Source organism: Carcharodon carcharias, chromosome 4 (assembly GCF_017639515.1).
Source record: "Carcharodon carcharias isolate sCarCar2 chromosome 4, sCarCar2.pri, whole genome shotgun sequence".
In the NCBI taxonomy this organism is placed as follows: Eukaryota; Metazoa; Chordata; class Chondrichthyes; order Lamniformes; family Lamnidae; genus Carcharodon; species Carcharodon carcharias.
In genome coordinates, this window is record NC_054470.1 from 162633150 (window position 1) to 162652848 (window position 19699).

Below are 19699 nucleotides of genomic sequence, written 5' to 3' on the forward strand. Positions count from 1 at the left end.
AGCAACTGAAAGCTGCTGTCCAATCAGAGGTCAGCAGCTCAACTGACCTGCAGCGCCACCAGGGAGGTAGTGGCTGCTGTTGGTATGACACCCACCCAAGGCCTAGCATCCTCGCTCGATCGCACGGATGGCAGGAGCAGGGCCACGAAGTGGCAGTCACTCGGGGGGGGGGGGGGGGCGGTGGTGGGGGTCAGAAATCGGCAGCTAGGGCAGGCTGTAGCCATCAGCCCCCTTCCCGATGCTGGGTTCAATCAGGCACTGAATGCCTTTGAATGAGGGATACCCTCCATGGAGCCAGCAGGCAACACCAGTTCTGTCGAAGGGTCATGAGGACTCGAAACGTCAACTCTTTTCTTCTCCGCCGATGCTGCCAGACCTGCTGAGTTTTTCCAGGTAATTCTGTTTTTGTTTTGGATTTCCAGCATCCGCAGTTTTTTTGTTTTTAACACCAGACAGGTTTGCTCGGCATGCTGCCCGCATGGTGAGCCACCCACCAGTGGGATGAGGCCCTTAAGTGGCATTAATTAGGAAGGCCACTCACAGGCTGTCCACAGGCTTAATCAGGATGGAGGTGGGAAGGCAGCAGGGTTCCCACCCGCCACTCTACTGTCCAATTAAATGCCCCTGCCAAACTCGCCACGGGGGAGGGTATTAAATTCCACTCCAGAGGATATAGATTTCAGGTGATTGGCAAAAGAATCAGATGGAACATAAGCAAACATTATTTAGTGTCTGAAAGGCTTATGGAATAGTAACATTTAGAGGAGATTTAGACAAATACTTGAAAGGAAAAAAACAAGACTAAAGAGCAGGGGGTGAGATTAATTGGATAACTATCAAAGAGCTGATAAATGGATTGAATGGTCCCTTTCTGTGCTGTATCATTCTACAACTTTAAATATGGCAAGATAGTCAGGTTATTGGACAGAAATGAAAGTTAGTGGAAAGTAAATATAGACCAAACATTAGAATAAAATAGTTAAATACTCCAGATGCTGTTGAGTACTTTGAAGCCTTCTGGTCTTGTTATCAACTTCAGACCTTAACCATCGCTCTCATTTTCTCTGACAATAGGTGCAATGAAGGTTGGATGTAGCTGTGCTTCTGTGGATGGCTCAATACAATGCTGACAAGGTAGTTAGACCCCTGGTATTGACCTGCCTTTTTCTTCCACCAGACTTATTGCTCCACCTTGCCAGTTTTCCATGTATCCTTCTCCAGTTAGCTACTCTGCCTTGACTATCACACATTCCCTGGGTCTTTATACATCTTTTATTTCTTGGATTGTGCTGCATTTAGTCTTATGCAATTATGACGATGGTTTTTCTTTTATTCATTCATGGGACGTGAGCTTCACTGGCTGGGCCAGCATTTATTGCCCATCTCTAGTTGCCCTTTAGAAATTGATGGTGAGCTGCCTTCTTGAACTGCTGCAGTCCATGGTGCTGTTAGGAAGGGATTTCCAGGATTTTGACCCAGCAACAGTGAAGGAATGGTGATATATTCCCAAGTCAGGATGGTGAATGACTTGGGAAGGGAACTTCCAGGTGGTGGTGTTCCCATGTGTCTGCTGCCTTTGTTCTTCTAGTTGGGAGTTCTTTAACCACTCCCTATTAACCAACTCCCATTTTCCCCTTCCAAGTTCTTTATTTTTCTCTCTGTTCTTCCCCTCTCCTCTCGCATACTCTGTTCCTGTTATAAGTTAGCCATCTGTAATATCTTGCAGTTATGACAAAATGATTATCCCTGGAACCTTAACTTCTTTGCTCTCCCTCCAAAGATGGTGCCTAACTCATTAAGAGTTAACAATTTCTGTGTTTGCTTCAGGGAACAAAACATCTCTACCGAGAGAGATAAATGTTTCAAATAAACAAAGCAAACGAGGTAGCAGAGACTATTTAAAGTAAAGCAAAACACCAGAGATGCTGGAAATCTGAAAGATAAAACAGAAAATGCTGAAGTATTCAGCAGGTTGGGCTGAATCTTTGGAAAGAGGAATAAAGAAAAATATTTAAATACAGTTAGATACAAAGAGGGAGAATTAATGTAATGAGACTTGAGCTGGTGGTGACTTTTCTTGGGCTCTTGTAAAATTTGCACCTGTCAGTGTCAATCCCTGATTACATTTGAACAGCTGCTGTTCAATTTTGTTTTTTTAAAAAAGTAAAAGCAACCATTGTATTCCATTGGCTTTTGCCTTCTCCTTTCTTGTCCTTAGTGTCTGAGAGTCACTGTTCAATGGTATGAAAATAGGAAAGTATATTGATGTTGGTAAAGATGAGCTGAGTGGGACAGTGAGGGCAGTAGGGCAGAGAGCAAGGTCCGTGCAGGCAAAGGTAGTAAAAATGATAAAACTTCATCTGAATGCACATAGCGCCTACAATAAACAGATGAACTAGTGACACAAATAGAAATAAATTGTTTAAATTTAATTGCCATTAGAGATATGATTACAAGGCGATCAAGGTTGGGAAATAAATATTCTAGGGTACACACCGTTTTGAAAAGACAGGGAGAACAGAAAAGGAGAAGGGATAGTCTTGATAATAAAGCATGACATAAGGACATTTGTGAGAAAGGATCTTGGCTCAGAAAATCAGGAAGTAGAATCAGTATGGGTGGAAATTACAGTAGTTATAATGTTGGATGGAGCATTAAACAAGAAATTCTACAAACTCCTCTCCTAGACCACCTTTGCCAATTTGATTGGACTAGTCTTAGTGAAGATCAAAGACCCCACAATTTTTACATCTTTGTTCCAAGCTCCAATAATTTTTTGTTTATTGCTCCATCCAACAGTATAACCACTGTTAGGGGTCCTTTAAATAACTCCCACCCGTGTTTTCTGACCCTTGCCAAAAAAAAGGTGGGGAGTAGCTGAAGTAAACGTTGGTCCCTTAGAAGCAGAGATGGGATAAATTATAATGGGGAACAAGGAAATGGCAAAGACATTGAACAAATATTTTGGGCTGGATTTTCATCTTCGAGACAGATGTCAGGAATTGGGAATTTTCTTGACCCTGTGATCCTGTGTCAGTTGTGGTGATCCCCACCAGGTCTATTTTCATGCTGGGGAGGCGGGTTTGTCATGGAGATATGCCCAATAGCTCTAAAGACCTTACGGAGCCGAAAGCAGGCCCGGATGCAGATGCGGTAAAATTGTTTGCAGCCCCAATATTAAGGCCCACCTCTGATGCCATGGCTGGAAGATGAAACTGATGAGGAGACAGCTGACTCAGTACTGTGAAGTTCTTTGACCTTTGTCATGTGAGTAGCAAACTTTTCTCTAACTGTTATGTGGTGACCAACAGGTTTTAACTGCAGTAAAGTTGGCCCATCATGAGCCTATCCTATGGAAGCCACAAATGGTTGCTTCCATTTCTTAAGAGACTGCTGCACACTGCACTGACCCACTCCTTGGCACCTACTGTCCTATCAAGTGTCTGCACTCTGCAGCAATTGTGAACAGGAGGGCAGTTTAGGGTCTGCTAACTGCACGCAGCCTTTACTTGTAAGACTTCTAATCCTAGGAGGCCACTGAAAGCATAAAAATAAATGTGCAAAGTCCTGGAGCATTAAGCCATCTGGCACAACCCTCAAAAAAAAAAAAAAGCCCCTCTTTATCTCTGTCGTAAAAGGGCAACACCTACTTTTAAAACAGTGTCCCCGAGTTCTCACCCACAAGAGGAAACATCCTTTCCACATCCACTTGTCAGGACTGTTCAGGGATTTATGTACTTCAATCAAACCACCCCTCACTCTTCTAAACTCCAGTGGAAACAAGCTCAGTCTGTCCAACCTTTCCTCATAAGACAACCCACTCATACCAGGTATCAATCTGGTAAACCTCTTCTGAACCGCCTCCAATGCATTTACATCCTCCCTTAAATAAGGAGACCAAAACTGCACACAGTATTCAAGGTGCAGTCTCACCAATGTCTTGTATAACTGAAGTAAAACATCCTTACTTATGTTCAATCCCTCTTGTAATAAAGAATAGCACTCCATTAGCCTTAATTATTTGCTGTACCTGCATACTAACTTTTTGTGACTCATGTACTAAAACACTTAGATCTCTCTGCACCTCAGAAATATGCAGCTGTTCTCCAATTAAGTAGTACTCTGCTTTTTTGTTCTTCCTGCCAAAGTGAACAACTTCACATTTTCCCACATTAAACTCTATCTGGCAGATTTTTGCCCACTCGCTCAACCTATCTATATTCATCTGCGGCCTCTTCATGTCCTCTTCACAACATACTTTCCTATGTTTGTGTCAGCTGCAAATTTAGCTACCATGCCTTCACTCCCCTCATCTAAGTCATTAATGTAAATTGTAAAAAGTTGAGGCCCCAGCACAGACCCCTGTGGGATTCCACTCGTCACATCCTGCCAATACAAAAACAATCCATTTATGCAGATCCTGCTGATCCTTCTCTGCTTTCTGCCAGCCCATCTTCTATTCATGCTAATATGTTATCCCCTACACCATGCACTTTTATTTTCCATAATAACCTTTGATGCGGCACCTTATCAAATGCCTTCTGGAAATCCAAGTTACTGTATGTCTAAAGGCTCTCCTTTATCCACAGCGCATATTACTCCAACAAAGAACTCCAATAGATAAAAACAAAAAACTACGGATGCTGGAAATCCAAAACAAAAACAGAATTACCTGGAAAAACTCAGCAGGTCTGGCAGCATCGGCGGAGAAGAAAAGAGTTGACGTTTCGAGTCCTCATGACCCTTCAACAGAACTCCAATAAATTGGTTAAACATGATTTTCCTTTCACAAACCATGCTGACTCTTCCAGATTGCCTTGAGTTCTTCTAACCCAGCTTTAACTTCCTTAATGATCGATTTAACAACTTCCCCACGACAGACGTCAAACTAACTGGCTTATAGTTTCCTGTGTCCTGCCTTCCTCCCTTCTTGAATAGAGGGGTTATATTTGCTAATTTATCGTCTGATGGAACCTTTCCAGAATCTAGCAAGTTTTGGAAAATTAACACCAGTGCATCGACTACCTCATTAGCCACCTTTTAAGACCCCAGGACATAGTCCATCAGGACCCAGAGACTTGCCAGCCCACAGCTCCATCAATTTGCTCAGTACTGTTTCCTTAGTGATTTCAATTTCACCAAGTTCCTCTCTCCCTTTCACCTCCTGATTTACAGCTATTACTGGAATGTTTTTAGTTTCCTCACAGAAGCAAAATATTTGTTAATTTCTTCCATCATTTCCTTATTATCTACTATTAACTCCCCACTGTCACTATCTACAGGACCAACACTCACTTTACTTACTCCTTTCCTTTTTAAATACCTGTAGAAACTCTTGCTATCCATTTTTATATTTCTAGCTAACTTCCTTTCATACTGTAATTTATTTCTCCTGATTTACCTTTTAGTCATTCTCTGCTGTTCTTTATATTCTGACCAATTATCTGTCCTGCCACTTATTTTTGTGGAGTTGTATGCTTTTTCCTTAAGTCTGATGCTTCCCTTAGTTAACCATGGATGGTGGGTCCTCCCCTTAGAATTTGGTCTCCAGATTTAAGAAACAATATTGTTGCATTGTAGGTGGCACAGTTAAGACTCACTAGATTGGTCCCTGGGATGAGTGTGTTGTCCTATGATGAGTGGCTAAGTAAATTGAGTTTATATTATCTGACGTTTGGAAGAGTAAGAGGTGATCTCACTGAAACATTTAAGAATATGAAGGGGCTTGGCAAGGTAGATACTGAGACGTTGTTTCACCTGGTTGGGGGAATCTAGGACAAGAGGGCATAGTTTCAGGATAGCGGGATCATTTAGGACTGAGATAACGAGAAATTTCTTCAAAGGGTTGTGAACCTTGGAATTCCTTTACCTCAGGAGTTGTGGATGCGTCATCATTGAATACATTTAAGGCTGGGATAGACAGATTTTTGGTCTCTCAGGGAATCAAGGGATATGGGGAGGAGGCAGGAAAGTGAAGTTGAAGTTCAAGATGAGCTATTATCATCTTGAATGGCGGAGCAGACTCAATGGGTCATATGGTCTACTCCTGCTCCCTATTTCTTCTGTTATGTTCTTATGGTATTTAAGAACTGTTTGAAATATTTGCAGTCACAGTGCTGGGGAGCTTCCGGTGAAATGTTTGGCAAGTGGTGTCAACCTTGAACTCAGCAGCAGAGGGCAGGGTGGGGTGGTGGGGGGGGGGATGATATTGAAGAGAGGGGCACTTAGATGTTGTATGTCTGAACCATCTAGTCAAAAAATACAAATAGAAATTAAGCAAATATAAGCAAGTTTCAGATCAGGATACAGATGGGAAAGATTTTAAGAAAGGACATGTGAACAATGGTTTCTGCAGCATAACAACCAAGAATACAGGAAGAGTGCACAGACAGAATGGCAGACAGCTCCAGGTCTCTAAAATAACAATACATTCATCCAATGAAAACCCTGCTCTGTCTAGGACTTCTGCCAACATGGGAACACAAACTATATAAACATGGGATTAAAAGTTCAGAATTCCTTAGGCAGGAAGATCGAAAAAAAAGTTCTGGTTAAAAAACTCCCCGTGGTGTGTTTTGGGAGCCCATTGTCATCCCTTTATGTATTTAGCCACCAGGACAACCACAACAGTTGCTGTTTTTGTGCCCTCCACAATCTTAAGAAAGTAATATACAATCGAGCAGAGTCAATATTCTCCAGGAATATCAGGAAAAACTGGCTCACAGTCATTAAGTATATAAATGGGAACAAATTCTGGGTCAGGAGAACAGATCTGAAGATTAAGTTGGCTTAAACCAATAATAAGATTCTACAATAGGTGAGAAAAACCATATCTACGGGAGAACAGATACAATAAATATTCTAGCAATAAGCTGGCAAAATTATTTAAAGAATGAAAGAAAGACTGGAATTTCTAAAGCACCTTTCATGATCACCAATGTGTCAAGGTGCTTTGCAGCCAATGAAGTGCATTTGAAATACAGTCACTGTAATGTAGGAATTTTTTTTTTATATTCATTCACAGGATGTGGGCTTCGCTGGCTGGGCCAGCATTTATTGCCCATCCCTAGCTGCCCTTGAGAAGGTGGTGGTGAGCTGCCTTCTTGAACTGCTGCAGTCCATGTGGTCTGGGTACACCCACAGTGCTGTTAGGGAGAGGGTTCCAGGATTTTGACCCAGCGACAGTGAAGGAATGGCGATATACTTCCAAGTCAGGATGATGTGTGACTTGGAGGAGGACTTCCGGGTGGTGGTGTTCCCATCTATCTGCTGCCCTTGTCCTTCTAGATGGTAGTGGTCGTGGGTTTGGAAGGTGCTAAACCAATGCAACAACCAATTTGCGTACAGAAAGCTCCTAAAACAGCACCGAAATAACGACCACATAACCTGTTTTTGTGACATTGATAGAGGGATAAATATTGGTCCGTATGCAGTGAATAACTCCCCAGCTCTTCTTCCAAATAGTGCCATGGAACCTTTTACATCCACCTGAGAGGGAAGACTGGGCCTTGGTTTAATGTCTGTACCAAAAGATGGCACCCCCGACCATGCAGCACTGCCTCAGTGCTGCACTGGAGTGTCAGCCTTGATTTATGTGCTCAAGCTCTGGAGTGGGACTTGAACCCAGAACCTTCAAAAGGCGAGGGGGGCTACCAACTGAACCACTGCCGGCATTGTAAAAATATTAATTTAGTTACAAGAAGTGAGGCAAGCAACAGCAAATGATGCAGGTAACTTGGTGCTAGACACAGGTGAGCTTGTTGAGACCGTCATGTAAGGTTTATTAAACATTTTCTTCACAAAGTTACCAAGAATCTTAAAATTAATATGTTTTGGTCTATTCCTGCCTGTATTGGCTTCTTTAAACAATGAGTACTGAGTATGTCATCAAGGAAGATTGCTTGGAAGGAGAAATAAGTCTAACCTAGTCAGGAATGAGTCAGTTTGGGCAGAGATAGAAACCATCAACCTGGGGCAGTTAAGTTGTTCTCATTACATCAGTTTAATCATACTGTCTAACTACAACACAACACCTAGAATCGATCATCAACATTGTAACTGGCACAAAAAAAAAGGGGAGAGTTTTTGATGGAGCTAATGTCAACGGTCCAGCACCCAATAAAGGCGGATTCTGAAGTAATTGGAACACCACCACCTGCAAGTTCCTCTCCAAGCCACACGCCATCCTGATTTAGAACTATATCTCCGTTCCTTCACTGTCAATAGGTCACCATCCGGAAACTCCCTTTACAACAGCATTGTGGATGTACACCATAAAGACTGCTGCGGTTCAAGAAGGCCCCTCACCACAACCTGCTGCCTGCGTGTGACCCCCAGGTCCGCAGTAAAGTGGTTGATTCTTAAATGCCCTCTGAAATGGCCCAGCAAGCCACTCAGTTGCATCAAACCATCACAAGTGCTATCTAGTGGCACTTGCTTAACAATAACCTGCACACTGATGCTCAGTTTGGGTTCCTCCAGGGTCACTCAGCTTCAGACCTCATTACAGACTTGGTTCAAACATGGACAAAAGCGCTGAACTCACGAGGAGAGTTGAGAGTGACTGCTCTTGATATCAAGACAGCATTTGACCGAGTGTGGCATCAAGGAACTCTCACAAAACTGGACTCGATGGGAATCAAGGGGAAAACTCTCCACTGGCTGCAGTCATACCTAGCATAAAGAAAGATGGTTGAGGTTGTTGGAGTTCAATCATTTCAGTTCCAGGACATCAATGTAGTAGTCCCTCAGGTTGGTGTCCTAGGTCCAACCATCTTCAGCTGCTTCATCAATGACCTTCCCTCCATCATAAGATCAGAAGTGGAGATGTTTGCTGATGATTGCACAATGTTCAGCAGCATTCGCAACTCCTCAGGTACTGAAGCAGTCCATGTCCAAATGCAACATGTTCTGGACAATATCCAGGCTTTGGTTGACAAGTGGCAAGTAACATTCATGACACACAAGTGCCAGGCAATGACAATCTGCAACAGGAGAGAATCTAACCATCACCACTTGGCTCCTTAGGCAGCACCTGCCAAACCCACGACTGCTATCATCTAGAAGGACAAGGGCAGCAGATTCATTGGCACACCACCACCTGGAACTTCCCCTCCAAGCCACTTAACATCCTGATTTAGAAATATATCGCTGTTCCCTCACTGTCGCTGGGTCAAAATCCTGGGACTCTCTCACTAAGAGCACTGTGGGTTTACCTACACCACATGGACTGCAGGGGTTCAAGAAAGCAGCTCACCAACACCTTCTTAAGGGCAATTAGGGATGGGCAGTAAATGCTGCCCTAGCCAGCGATGCCCACATCCCATAAATGAATTAAAAAAAGATAGGGTGTAAACGAAATTTGCATGTTAAGATAAGTGGGGAGTTGTTTCTTTGAAAACCAAATATGATAAAGTTTTACAAATTACAGGATAAATAGGGCAAGGCTATCATGTTTATTTTTCCCCAAAAGGAAAAGGCCATATTGACAACATGAAAGACTTTTCTATTTGGGTAAAGTAAATTTCAAAGACAAATGGGAACATTGTATTTCCAGATTAAAGAGAGAGAAATGAATTTAAAGAAGGTTGGAAGGCTGTGAGGGGGTGGCTGTGTAAGATCTAAAAGATACACCATGTTAAATAGACTTAGGGAAGTAGTCTCTCGCCACTTTGCAGAAGTCTGCTGTTCCAGTAACCAAAGTTGTGTTGAAAGCCTTTGGAATTCCACTGTCGAGAGGGTGCTGTGTAACCTTAATAGATAAAAACAAAAAAACTGCGGATGCTGAAAATCCAAAACAAAAACAGAATTACCTGGAAAAACTCAGCAGGTCTGGCAGCATCGGCGGAGAAGAAAAGAGTTGACGTTTCGAGTCCTCATGACCCTTCGACAGAACTGTCGAAGGGTCATGAGGACTCGAAACGTCAACTCTTTTCTTCTCCGCCGATGCTGCCAGACCTGCTGAGTTTTTCCAGGTAATTCTGTTTTTGTTTTGCTGTGTAACCTTGCTGGATTGCCTATCTAAATTTAAAATCTATTTTGGACTGTTGCCTTAAAAGGGGGTGCGTGGTTGGGAGTCAGGTTAATTAGGAATTTTGGGATTTGTCAGAATGTTAAGTAACAGTGTAACTATAATACTGTGTATGTGTTTTAATTAGTTTCTTTTGTTAATAAATGTTTTAAGTTAATTTTTAAAAATCATTAAAGGTTTTAGCGGACTCATTACTTCTGAATTCAGTGCAACAAACCTTCTCATAATAAATACAAATCGCAAAACCGTTGTGACAGTGTGGTCAAGTTTCTCTTGTGCATTTGGTTAGTCTGGAAAATACCATCTGCCGTATCATAATATGGCACACCAGACTGAACATGATATATGCATATACTCTTACATTACTGAAAGCAAATATGGAACAGTACAAGATTTACAACTAGTCTAACACAATAGGGCAGTAGAATTAGCAAAAGAAAGAGAACTGCTCATTGTTTTCTGTTGAAACACATAGTAACCAGGCAACATCCCCACTAGCAACATAGGAACTAGGAGCAGGCCATTTAATCCATTCGAGCCTAATCAATCAATGAGATCAAGGGTAATGTTCTCATTAATTTCACAAAGTTACCATAGGCTATAGGTAACAAAAATGTAGCAATCTCGGTTTTAAAATGAACAATTAATCCATCATTTATTGCCATTTGCGGGTAAGATTTCCAAACTTGTATCACCCACTCTGTGAGGAAATGCTAATTTCACTCCCGATAGGTCAGGCTCTAATTTTTAAAGCTATGCTCCCTAGTCCTAGATTCCCCAACAAGCAGAATTTGTTTCTTCTAATCTACCCTCTCTGTTCCCCCTCAATATCTTGAAAACTCTGGTCAAATCACCCCTTATCCTTCTAAATTCCAGGGAACACAACCCTAGTTTGTGCCATCTGTCCTCATAATTTAACCTTTGGGTCCAGGTATCATTCTTGCAAAGCTGTGGCCTCTACCACCTAGAAGGGCATGGACAGTAGATATATGGGAACATCACCACCTGCAAGTTCCCCTCCAAGCCACACACCACCCTGATTTGGAACTACATTGCCCTTCCTTCACTGTCACTGGGTTAAAATCCTGGAAAGCCCTAACAGCACTGTGGGTGTACCTATACCAGTTGGACTGCTGGAGGCAGCTCACACCTCCTTCTCAAGGACAAGTAGGGATGGGCAACAAATATTGGCTGCCATACCCCATGGAAGAATAATAAATAAATAAATAAATAAATAATTCTGGTAAATCTTCAAGGCCAACATATCCTTCCTAAGATGTGATGCCCGGAATTAGTCACAGTACTCTGGATGTGGTCTGCTCAGGCCTTCGTATAGATGAAGCATGATTTCTACTGTCTTGTATTCTATTCCTCTAAAGGCCAGAATTTCATTAGCCTTTTGGGTTATTTTCTGTAACTATCCACTCCATTTACATGGTCTCTGTACCTGGGCTCTCATGTCTCTTCTGAATTCACAACTCCCATGGGACTACCACTATACCATGGAACATACAACTGCCCTCCTCCGTGGGCATTCCATTCAATTATAGAACCATGTGAAAACTTCCTACTCCAATGTTTTCACTCCATGATACTTGTTAATGTAAACCCACCCACAGCAAAATAGTGAAGCTTTAATTTGGGAATCTAAAATAGTGTCCAATACAAGTGCTGCACAAACGTGATGGATTGGCTCACAAACACATTCAGTAGAGACCTAGGAGCAGAGTGTCCACCAGTGCTCTTAGTAATAGAATGCCGAGTGACAAAGGAACTAAAATGATCTGCAATTCTATACAATGAATGTAATCAGTCACAGGACGCAGCTTTACCTAGTCTCTTGCCTTACCTGTGGAGAAGATTAAGACGGTATTGTCCCAGAATCCATACTTCTGCAGAGCAACAGTGATGTTCCCCACAGCTTCGTCCATCACTGACACCATTCCTGCATACTGGCGCCGATGTTCATCATGGATAAAACTGTACGGCTCCATGTACTCCTCAGGCACTTGAAGTGGTAAGTGAACTGACTGGAAGGGCAGGTACAGAAATAGAGGCTGCAACAGAGCACACAGTGTGGAAAGATTACTTGGGCAGTGAAGGATGATATAAGTGATAATTACAGATCATCTGATTTGAGGTCAATGAAGCTCTTGTGTTTAAGCGTCAGGCTGCCAATCGGTTCAGGTTGTCGACTGAGTGGCTGGGCCTAATCAGTCCTTGAAAGCTTTTTGTTGTTGAGGCTAAAAACAGGCAGGACAAGTAGACTTCTATCTGAGGTTCTGCTGTTTACTTAGCCTTTTAAACAGCCATCACAACTAATTCTTCCACATAGACCCATACAGTGAAGGGGCCATTCAGCCCATCATGCCTGTGCCAGCTCCTTGTAAAGAACTACCCATATAGTCCTACTTTCCTGCTCTATCCCCATTGGTTGACAATTTCCTTCACTTTCCAGTACATATCTAATTCTCTTTTGAAAATTACAACTGAATCTGCTTCCAAAGCCCTTTCAGGTTGTGCATTCCAGTCTCGTTAAGTAATTCTCATCTCCCTTCTGGTTCTTTTGCTGATTATCTCAAATCTGTGTTATCTAGTTACTGACCTTCCTGACAGTGGAAATCATTTCTTCTTATTTACTTGATCAAAATCCTCCATAATTCTGAGCACCTCTAGTAAACCTCCCCTTATTCTTTTTTGCTCCAATGAGAGCAATCAGGTCACCAACCCTCGTGCCATGGGAAGCAGTTCTTAGAATCATAGAAAGTTTACAGCTCAAAAAGGCCACTTGGCCCATCATGTCTGCACCAGCCGAACAACGAGCCACCCAGCCTAATCCCACCTTCCAGCATTTGGTCCGCAGCCATTTTTAAATTCATTTACGGGATATGGGTATTGCTGCCTGGGCCAGTATTTATTACCCATCCCTAACTGACCTTGAGAAGTTGGTGGTCAGTTGTTTTCTTGAACGCTGCAGTCCAGTGTGGTGTAGGCACACCCACAGTGCTGTTAGGCAGGGAGCTCCATAATTCTGACTCAATGACAGTGAATGAACAGTGATATATTTCCAAAGTCAGGATGGTGAATGACTTGGAGGAGAACTTTCAGGCGGTGGTGTTCCCATGTATCTGCTGCCCTTGTCCTTCTAGATGGTAGTAGTCATGAGTTTGGGCGGTGCTGTCTAAGGAGGCTTGGTGAGTTCCTGCAGTGCATCTTGCAAATGGTAAACACTGCTGCCACTGTGGGTCGTGGTGGAGGGAGTGATTATTTGTGGGTGGGTTGCCAATCATGGAGGCTGCTTTGTGCTGGAGGTTACGACACTTGAGGTGCATATCCAGACACCATCTAAGTTGAGAGTTTTTGCCTCTACTACCCTTTCAGGCAGAGTGTTCCAGATCCCCACAACCATATGGGTGAAAATATTTTTCCTCATCTCCTCTTTAATTATTCTACCAATCACTTCAAACCTATGCCCCCTAGTCATTGACCTCTCTGCTAAAGTAAATAGGCCCTTCCCAGCCACTCAATCCAGGTCACTTGCAAGTAATCTCCCCTCAGCCTCCTCTGTTCCAAGGAGAACAACCACAGCCTATCAAATATTCTCATAGCTGCAATTTTCCAGTTCTAGCAACATCCTGGTAAAATCTCCTCTGTACCCTCTCTAATGCAATTACATCCTTTCTGTAATGAGGTGACCAGAACAGCACACATTATTCAAGTTATGGCCTAACTAATGTTTAAGTAGTTCCAGCATACCCTCCCTGCCTCAGCTAATAAATGAAAAGATTCTATATGCCTTAACCACCTTATCAACTGGTCCTGCTACCTTCAGGGATTGGTGGACATTCACTCTAAGGCCCCTTACTTCCTCTGCACCTCTCAGTATCCTTCCATTTATTGTATAATCTTTTGCCTTGTTTGACCTCCCTAAATGAATTGCCTCACACTTCTGAGTTGAAATCCATTTGCCACTTTTCTGCCCTCCTGACCAGTTCCTCCCTATTTACTCATAACAAGATCCTTTGTGATTTAGAACACAAAAAAATGTTCTTTCATGGGATGTAGGCATCGCTGATAAACCCAGCATTTATTGGCCACACTAACTGCCCTAACTGCTAGGCCACTTCTAAGGGCAGTTCAGAATTAACCACTTTGCTGGGTCTGGAGTCACACATATAGGCTAGAGCAGACTTCCTTCCCAAAATGACATTAGTGAACCAGATGGGTTTGTCTGACAATCCAGTAATTCCATAGTCACCATTACTGATACTCACATTCTATTATAGTTTCATTTAATTAATTTAATTTAAAATTCCCCAGCTGCCATGGTGGGATTTGAACTCATATCTCCAGGTCATTAGGCCAGGACTCTGGATTAGTCCAGGGACTTAACTGCTATGATATTGCAGCCCTATTATAAATACTAAACCTCTATTAAATCTCTCCCTAATATCATTACCTTAAGGGGGACAATGCCAACTTCTTTACTCTCTCCATGTTACTGAAGTCCCACATCCCTGGTCTCATTCTAGTAAATCTCCTCTGCACCTGCTCCAGGGTCTTGACATCCTCCCTAAAGTACGGTGTCCAGAATGGGAACAACGCTCCAACTGAAGCCTAACCGGCAATTTATAAATGTTTAGCATAATTTCCTTGCTTTTGTATTCTATGCGTCTATTTATAAAGCCAGGATCCAGCTTTTGCTTTTTAAACAACCTTATCAACTTCAAATATAAAAACAAAAAAACTGCGGATGCTGGAAATCCAAAACAATAACAGAATTACCTGGAAAAACTCAGCAGGTCTGGCAGCATCGGCGGAGAAGAAAAGAGTTGACGTTTCGAGTCCTCATGACCCTCATGAACTCCGCAAGTTCTGTCGAAGGGTCATGAGAACTCGAAACGTCAACTCTTTTCTTCTCCGCCGATGCTGCCAGACCTGCTGAGTTTTTCCAGGTAATTCTGTTTTTGTTTTTAGCAACTTCAAAGACTGGTATATATGGACTCCCAGCTCTGTGGTACATGCACCCCTTCAAAATTGTTACCACAGCATTTGAGGTAGAAATAAAAAAAACAAAATGACTTCTCTGTTTTAAAAAGACAGATTTTGCTTCCTGGTTTACATTTTGGGAATAGACTAGGGTCAGTTTATTCAATAACTAGACTGCGGAGTTCAGAATAAGACCAGTTGCAATGCTACTTGCAGGAATAACACACAGAATGATAATTGTACCGTTTTGGGAGGGTGGGGGGGGTAAAGGAAAGGATTCTTTATACCATCAAGAATATTTACTAGGTTCAACAGTTAAACATGTCAATTCAAGACAAATAGCCGTGAAGTCTGCATGCTGTAGTCAAACTGTATCTGCTGCCTAACCTGGATGATCATTTCTTCCCATTTCTTAAAACATAAAAATAAAGAACAAATCTTGTATGGAGAACAGGAATGACAGGAGAACAATTTACAGACTCAATGTTTTATACTTGCGTCAATATTGTTTTAAAGAAATTAAAATCAGTATCTAAGGTTTCAGATAACTGATAGCCTTTGGTGGATTTTGGGCGAATCAGAGGTCATTTGATCTCAGGGAATTAAAAATTAAAATCTTCTAGATCTGTAGTACCTTACTCATAGCATTTAAGGCAACAGGACCAGTGCAATACACACGAACAACACACTCATCCATGTGCTTCAGAAATTCACCCTCCCTTCCTGATGCAATTAAGGTTACAGAGCTTCATCAGCGCATCGGCTGAATTTTATGGGGCACCTGCGGGCGGGAAAACAGGTGGGTGGACCCGTAAATTAGGATTCCATGTTATTGCTGCAGGCCCACCACCCTCCACCCCACCGCTATTTTAGACCATATGACGTAGGAGCAGAAGTAGGTCATTCAACCCATCGAGTCTGCTCCACCATTCAATGAGATCATGGCTGATCTGAAAATCCTCAACTCCAACTTTCCTGCCTTTTCCCCATAGCCCTTGATTCCCTTTCTGATTAAAAATCTAACTCCACTTGGAATATACTTAACGACCCAGCCTCTAAAGCCCTCTGTACTAAAGAATTCCACAGGTTCACTACCCATCGAGAGAAGAAATTCCTCTTCATCTCTGTTTAAATTGGGCGCCCCCTTACTCTGAGATTATGCCCTCTGGTCCTAGACTCCGGGGGGAGGCAGTGGGTGGGCTGCCCAGCCGTGGCCCAATTGATGCCCTCAAGTGGGCTATTAATGCCCAGTTAAGGGCCTCATCCTGGCATTGATCTGATTTAATGGGTGGCAGGAGAGACCTGCGCTCAATATGCAGCCTGGCAGGTTTAACTCTATAGGCTGCTGATCGGTGAAGGGGATGGAGTTGGGGGTGGTGGAGAGAAGAGGTGCCACCTCCTTCCTGCCCCCTGTGCTAACCAGAAGCTACCGCCCTACAGTTTTTGCCTGCGTCCACCCTCCCTTTTTCCCCTATTCAACAAGCTACCCCTACACCCCGGGGCCTGCCAACTATGATGAAATCCCGCCTCGTACTAATTAAGAGTGGTCATCTGAAAAATTAATTTTTGCTGGGGTGTGGGGATCCCAGCGTCAGCATAGGATCCAGCCTCATGTTTTAATTTTTGCATAATATTTATCTTCAAGAAACCCTTAAACTAAAGCAAAAAGAACAGCCAATATTAGCTGCACTCGATTGTGTTGTTTTCTTTCAAAATCCTTCGTTCTCTTGTTCCAAAGAGTCACCCCGGCCTCCTTGTTACTGACTTAGGTACAATATTCAGCAGCTCAGGGTCAGTCATTTCAGTGCGAGGTTTTTTTGGCTCAAATATCCAGCTCACCACTGCTCTCAATTTCAACCGCTTCCTTCTATATTTTTCTTTCTGAACTTCCTTCCGTCATAGTTCTTAATGGCTACTTTGCTACATTCGCAGGTCATTCTCTAAACTTATTAAGTTCCTTTTGGTTTATTAATGTTTAAAAAAAGGTGTCCCTTTTCTGACTTGCTCTATAAATGGCAGCTTGACAAGCAAAGTACAAAAAAACAGACAGACAACCTTAGCAGTTACACAAATCTAGCTTCACAGTCCCATTTCTGGCCGCCATAAAAAAACAGGCTTATTAAAATTTTTATGGTGTGCACCAACCTGCATAGGGTCATGTTTGGACAGTAGCTCAGTGGCTTTCTGCGTAAATAAATGGGTCGAGTACATGTCTGTAAATCCAGCAGCAACTTCTTCTCCGTCACGCAAGTCCAGTGCACAGCGAGTGACGTTTAGTGGCGCGATAAAATAACACCGGTCATGAGTGTAATAATTCTCACTGCCCAACAAGTAACCTGAAGTGTAAAAGAAAGAAAAGTTGAAGCAACAAAATGGAAAAATGATAAGGTTGGTATAGAGCATTCTTAGCTTGCATGAAAAATTATAAACTGCTGAGCTCAGCAGAATAACTGACTGGAAAGGGAAAGGCTGTCTCTAATTGGTAGCATCCTCGGTGGCGAAACGATTAAGTGTACCTTTGTGAGCCAGACAGCTCAGAACTAAGTGGCAGCTTCAGTCCCCTGTGCCATCCACGCTGAATTGGCTGATCTTAGCTAGAGCCGACCTCTGTGCCCCAGAGCTGTGATGGTTGAGCGAAGCAGGGCAGGGAGGGGAGGTCCTGGGGATAAGGGGAAAAGATAGTGAAGGATGCTGCTCCTGGTCCAGTAACACTCCTATTGGACAGCACGCAGGTGTGGGTAACTGTGACAGCAGGATTGAGCTCAGCTGTACGGTTCAACAGCCTGGTTACACTGACAGCATGGTCTCACAGTAAGATTGGCCCTTGGGTCAGGCACTGGAAGGTTGCTGACACCAGCAAAAGCACTAAGAATGAGGAGTGGGGGAAGGTACAGAGAAAGAAGTGTAAAAAAAAAAAACAATATTGACAGCAAAACTCTAGTGTGCAGAAGTGATGGTTGAACTCAACTCCTACCATGCTATACATTCTAGCACACTGTGTAACCTGGTGACCATATGTCACGGTTTCTTTGTGTGGGTACAGCTGAAGCAATGTTCTTTGTGTTTAAAAATGGGATGTAGGATATTGGAAATAACATTTGTAAAACAGCAAGCCAGTGCAGCCAACAGTCAACGTGTGAAAAATACCTTTTCAGAAGTAAGTAGTGGAGGTGTCATCTCTGTGCTTTGAGATTATTTGTACACATTGACTGCATCAGCTGGGGTTCATTTTCTTCTTCACAATGTACAGAAAATGAGGCTACAGGATTTGACAATTTTTGTAGTTAATTTTTAGTTAAACTGTCCCCACTTGAGGTCTAAGATAGTCTCCGTGGGAGTTACATTGTAACTTTACAAGTGCAAGACAAGGATGAACTAACTTCAACTCAGACAGGGAGAATGTCCTGACCATTAAAATGTAGAAAGTAGTTACCAAAATAGGAATCAAATCCTCTCCGCGTTGGGAGGCATTCTTTCTTGTACATGCCCAAGTGCCATTTCCCCACCATGTGAGTGCTATAACCAGCCTCCTTGAGCAGTTGAGGCAGCAGCTTTTCATCTAATGGGAGGCAGTATGGTTGACAGGGCCAGATGATTTCATGTTGTAAACCTGTATGGATCTGGAGAGAAACCATGAATAATTAAGCTGCAGGTGGCTGTGTGTGAAAGCACTGTTGCTAAGCAACACATGACATCTCAAAGCACTAATTATTTTACAGCGATTATCTGTACACATTGACTGCATCTGCTGGGGTCCATTTTCTTCTTCACAATGTACAGAAAATGAGGCTATAGGATTTGACAGTAATGACACTTCTTAAAACCTACCTCGTTGGTCAAGCTGTCGGTTGCCTGTCCTAATATCTGTGGCTTGGTGTCAAATTTTGCTTAATGATGCTGCTGCACTGTGGGATGTTTTACTATTTTAAGGTGCTGCATAAATGCAAGATGGTGATTAAATGCTGTAGAATTTACATACAAACATATGAACATGGAGCAGGAATAGACCAATCAGCCCTTCAAGCCTGTTACGTCATTCAAGATCATGGCTGATCTAATTGTAACCTTCCACCTACCCCCGATGACATTTAACCCCTTTTTAAATAAAGAATCTATCTAGCTCTGCCTTAAAAATATTCAAAGTCTCTACTTCCACTGTCTTTTGAGGAAGAAAGTTCCAAAGTCTCAATACCCCCAGAAAACATTTCTCCTCATCTGTCTTAAATGAGCGGCCTCCTTATTTTTAAACCATGGCCCCTAGTTCTAGATTCTCCCACAAGAGGAAACATCCACTCTGTCAAGACCCCTTAGGATCTTAAAAGGTTTCAATCAAGTCACCTCTTACTTTAAATTCCAGAGGATACAAGCCTAACCTGTTCAACCTTTCCACTTAACGCAACTCATTCCTGGTATTAGACTAAGCCTTCTCTGAACTGCTTCTAATGCATTTAGATCCTTCCTTAAATAAGGAGACCAATACTGTACACAGTACTCCAGATATGGTCTCATCAGTTACAAAAATAAAAATACCTGGAAAAACTCAGCAGGTCTGACAGCATCTGCGGAGAGGAACACAGTTAATGTTTCAAGTCCGTATGACTCTTCAACAGAACTAAGTAAAAATAGCAAAGAGGTGAAATATAAGCTAGTTTAAGGGGGTGGGTGGGACAAGTAGAGCTG

The 19699-nt window shown here is 42.6% G+C and overlaps 1 protein-coding gene across 1 annotated transcript in view; it reads right to left on the reverse strand.

The window, feature by feature from the left end:
- arsb (arylsulfatase B) overlaps positions 1-19699 on the reverse strand; it is a 125528-nt gene that overhangs the window by 68487 nt on the left and 37342 nt on the right. Inside the window, exons 2-4 of the mRNA XM_041185479.1 lie at positions 18453-18639; positions 17165-17355; positions 11880-12087 (exon numbers count right to left, since the gene is read on the reverse strand). Of these exons, the coding sequence (XP_041041413.1) occupies positions 11880-12087; positions 17165-17355; positions 18453-18639 (586 nt within the window). The remainder of the gene's footprint in view (positions 1-11879; positions 12088-17164; positions 17356-18452; positions 18640-19699) is intronic.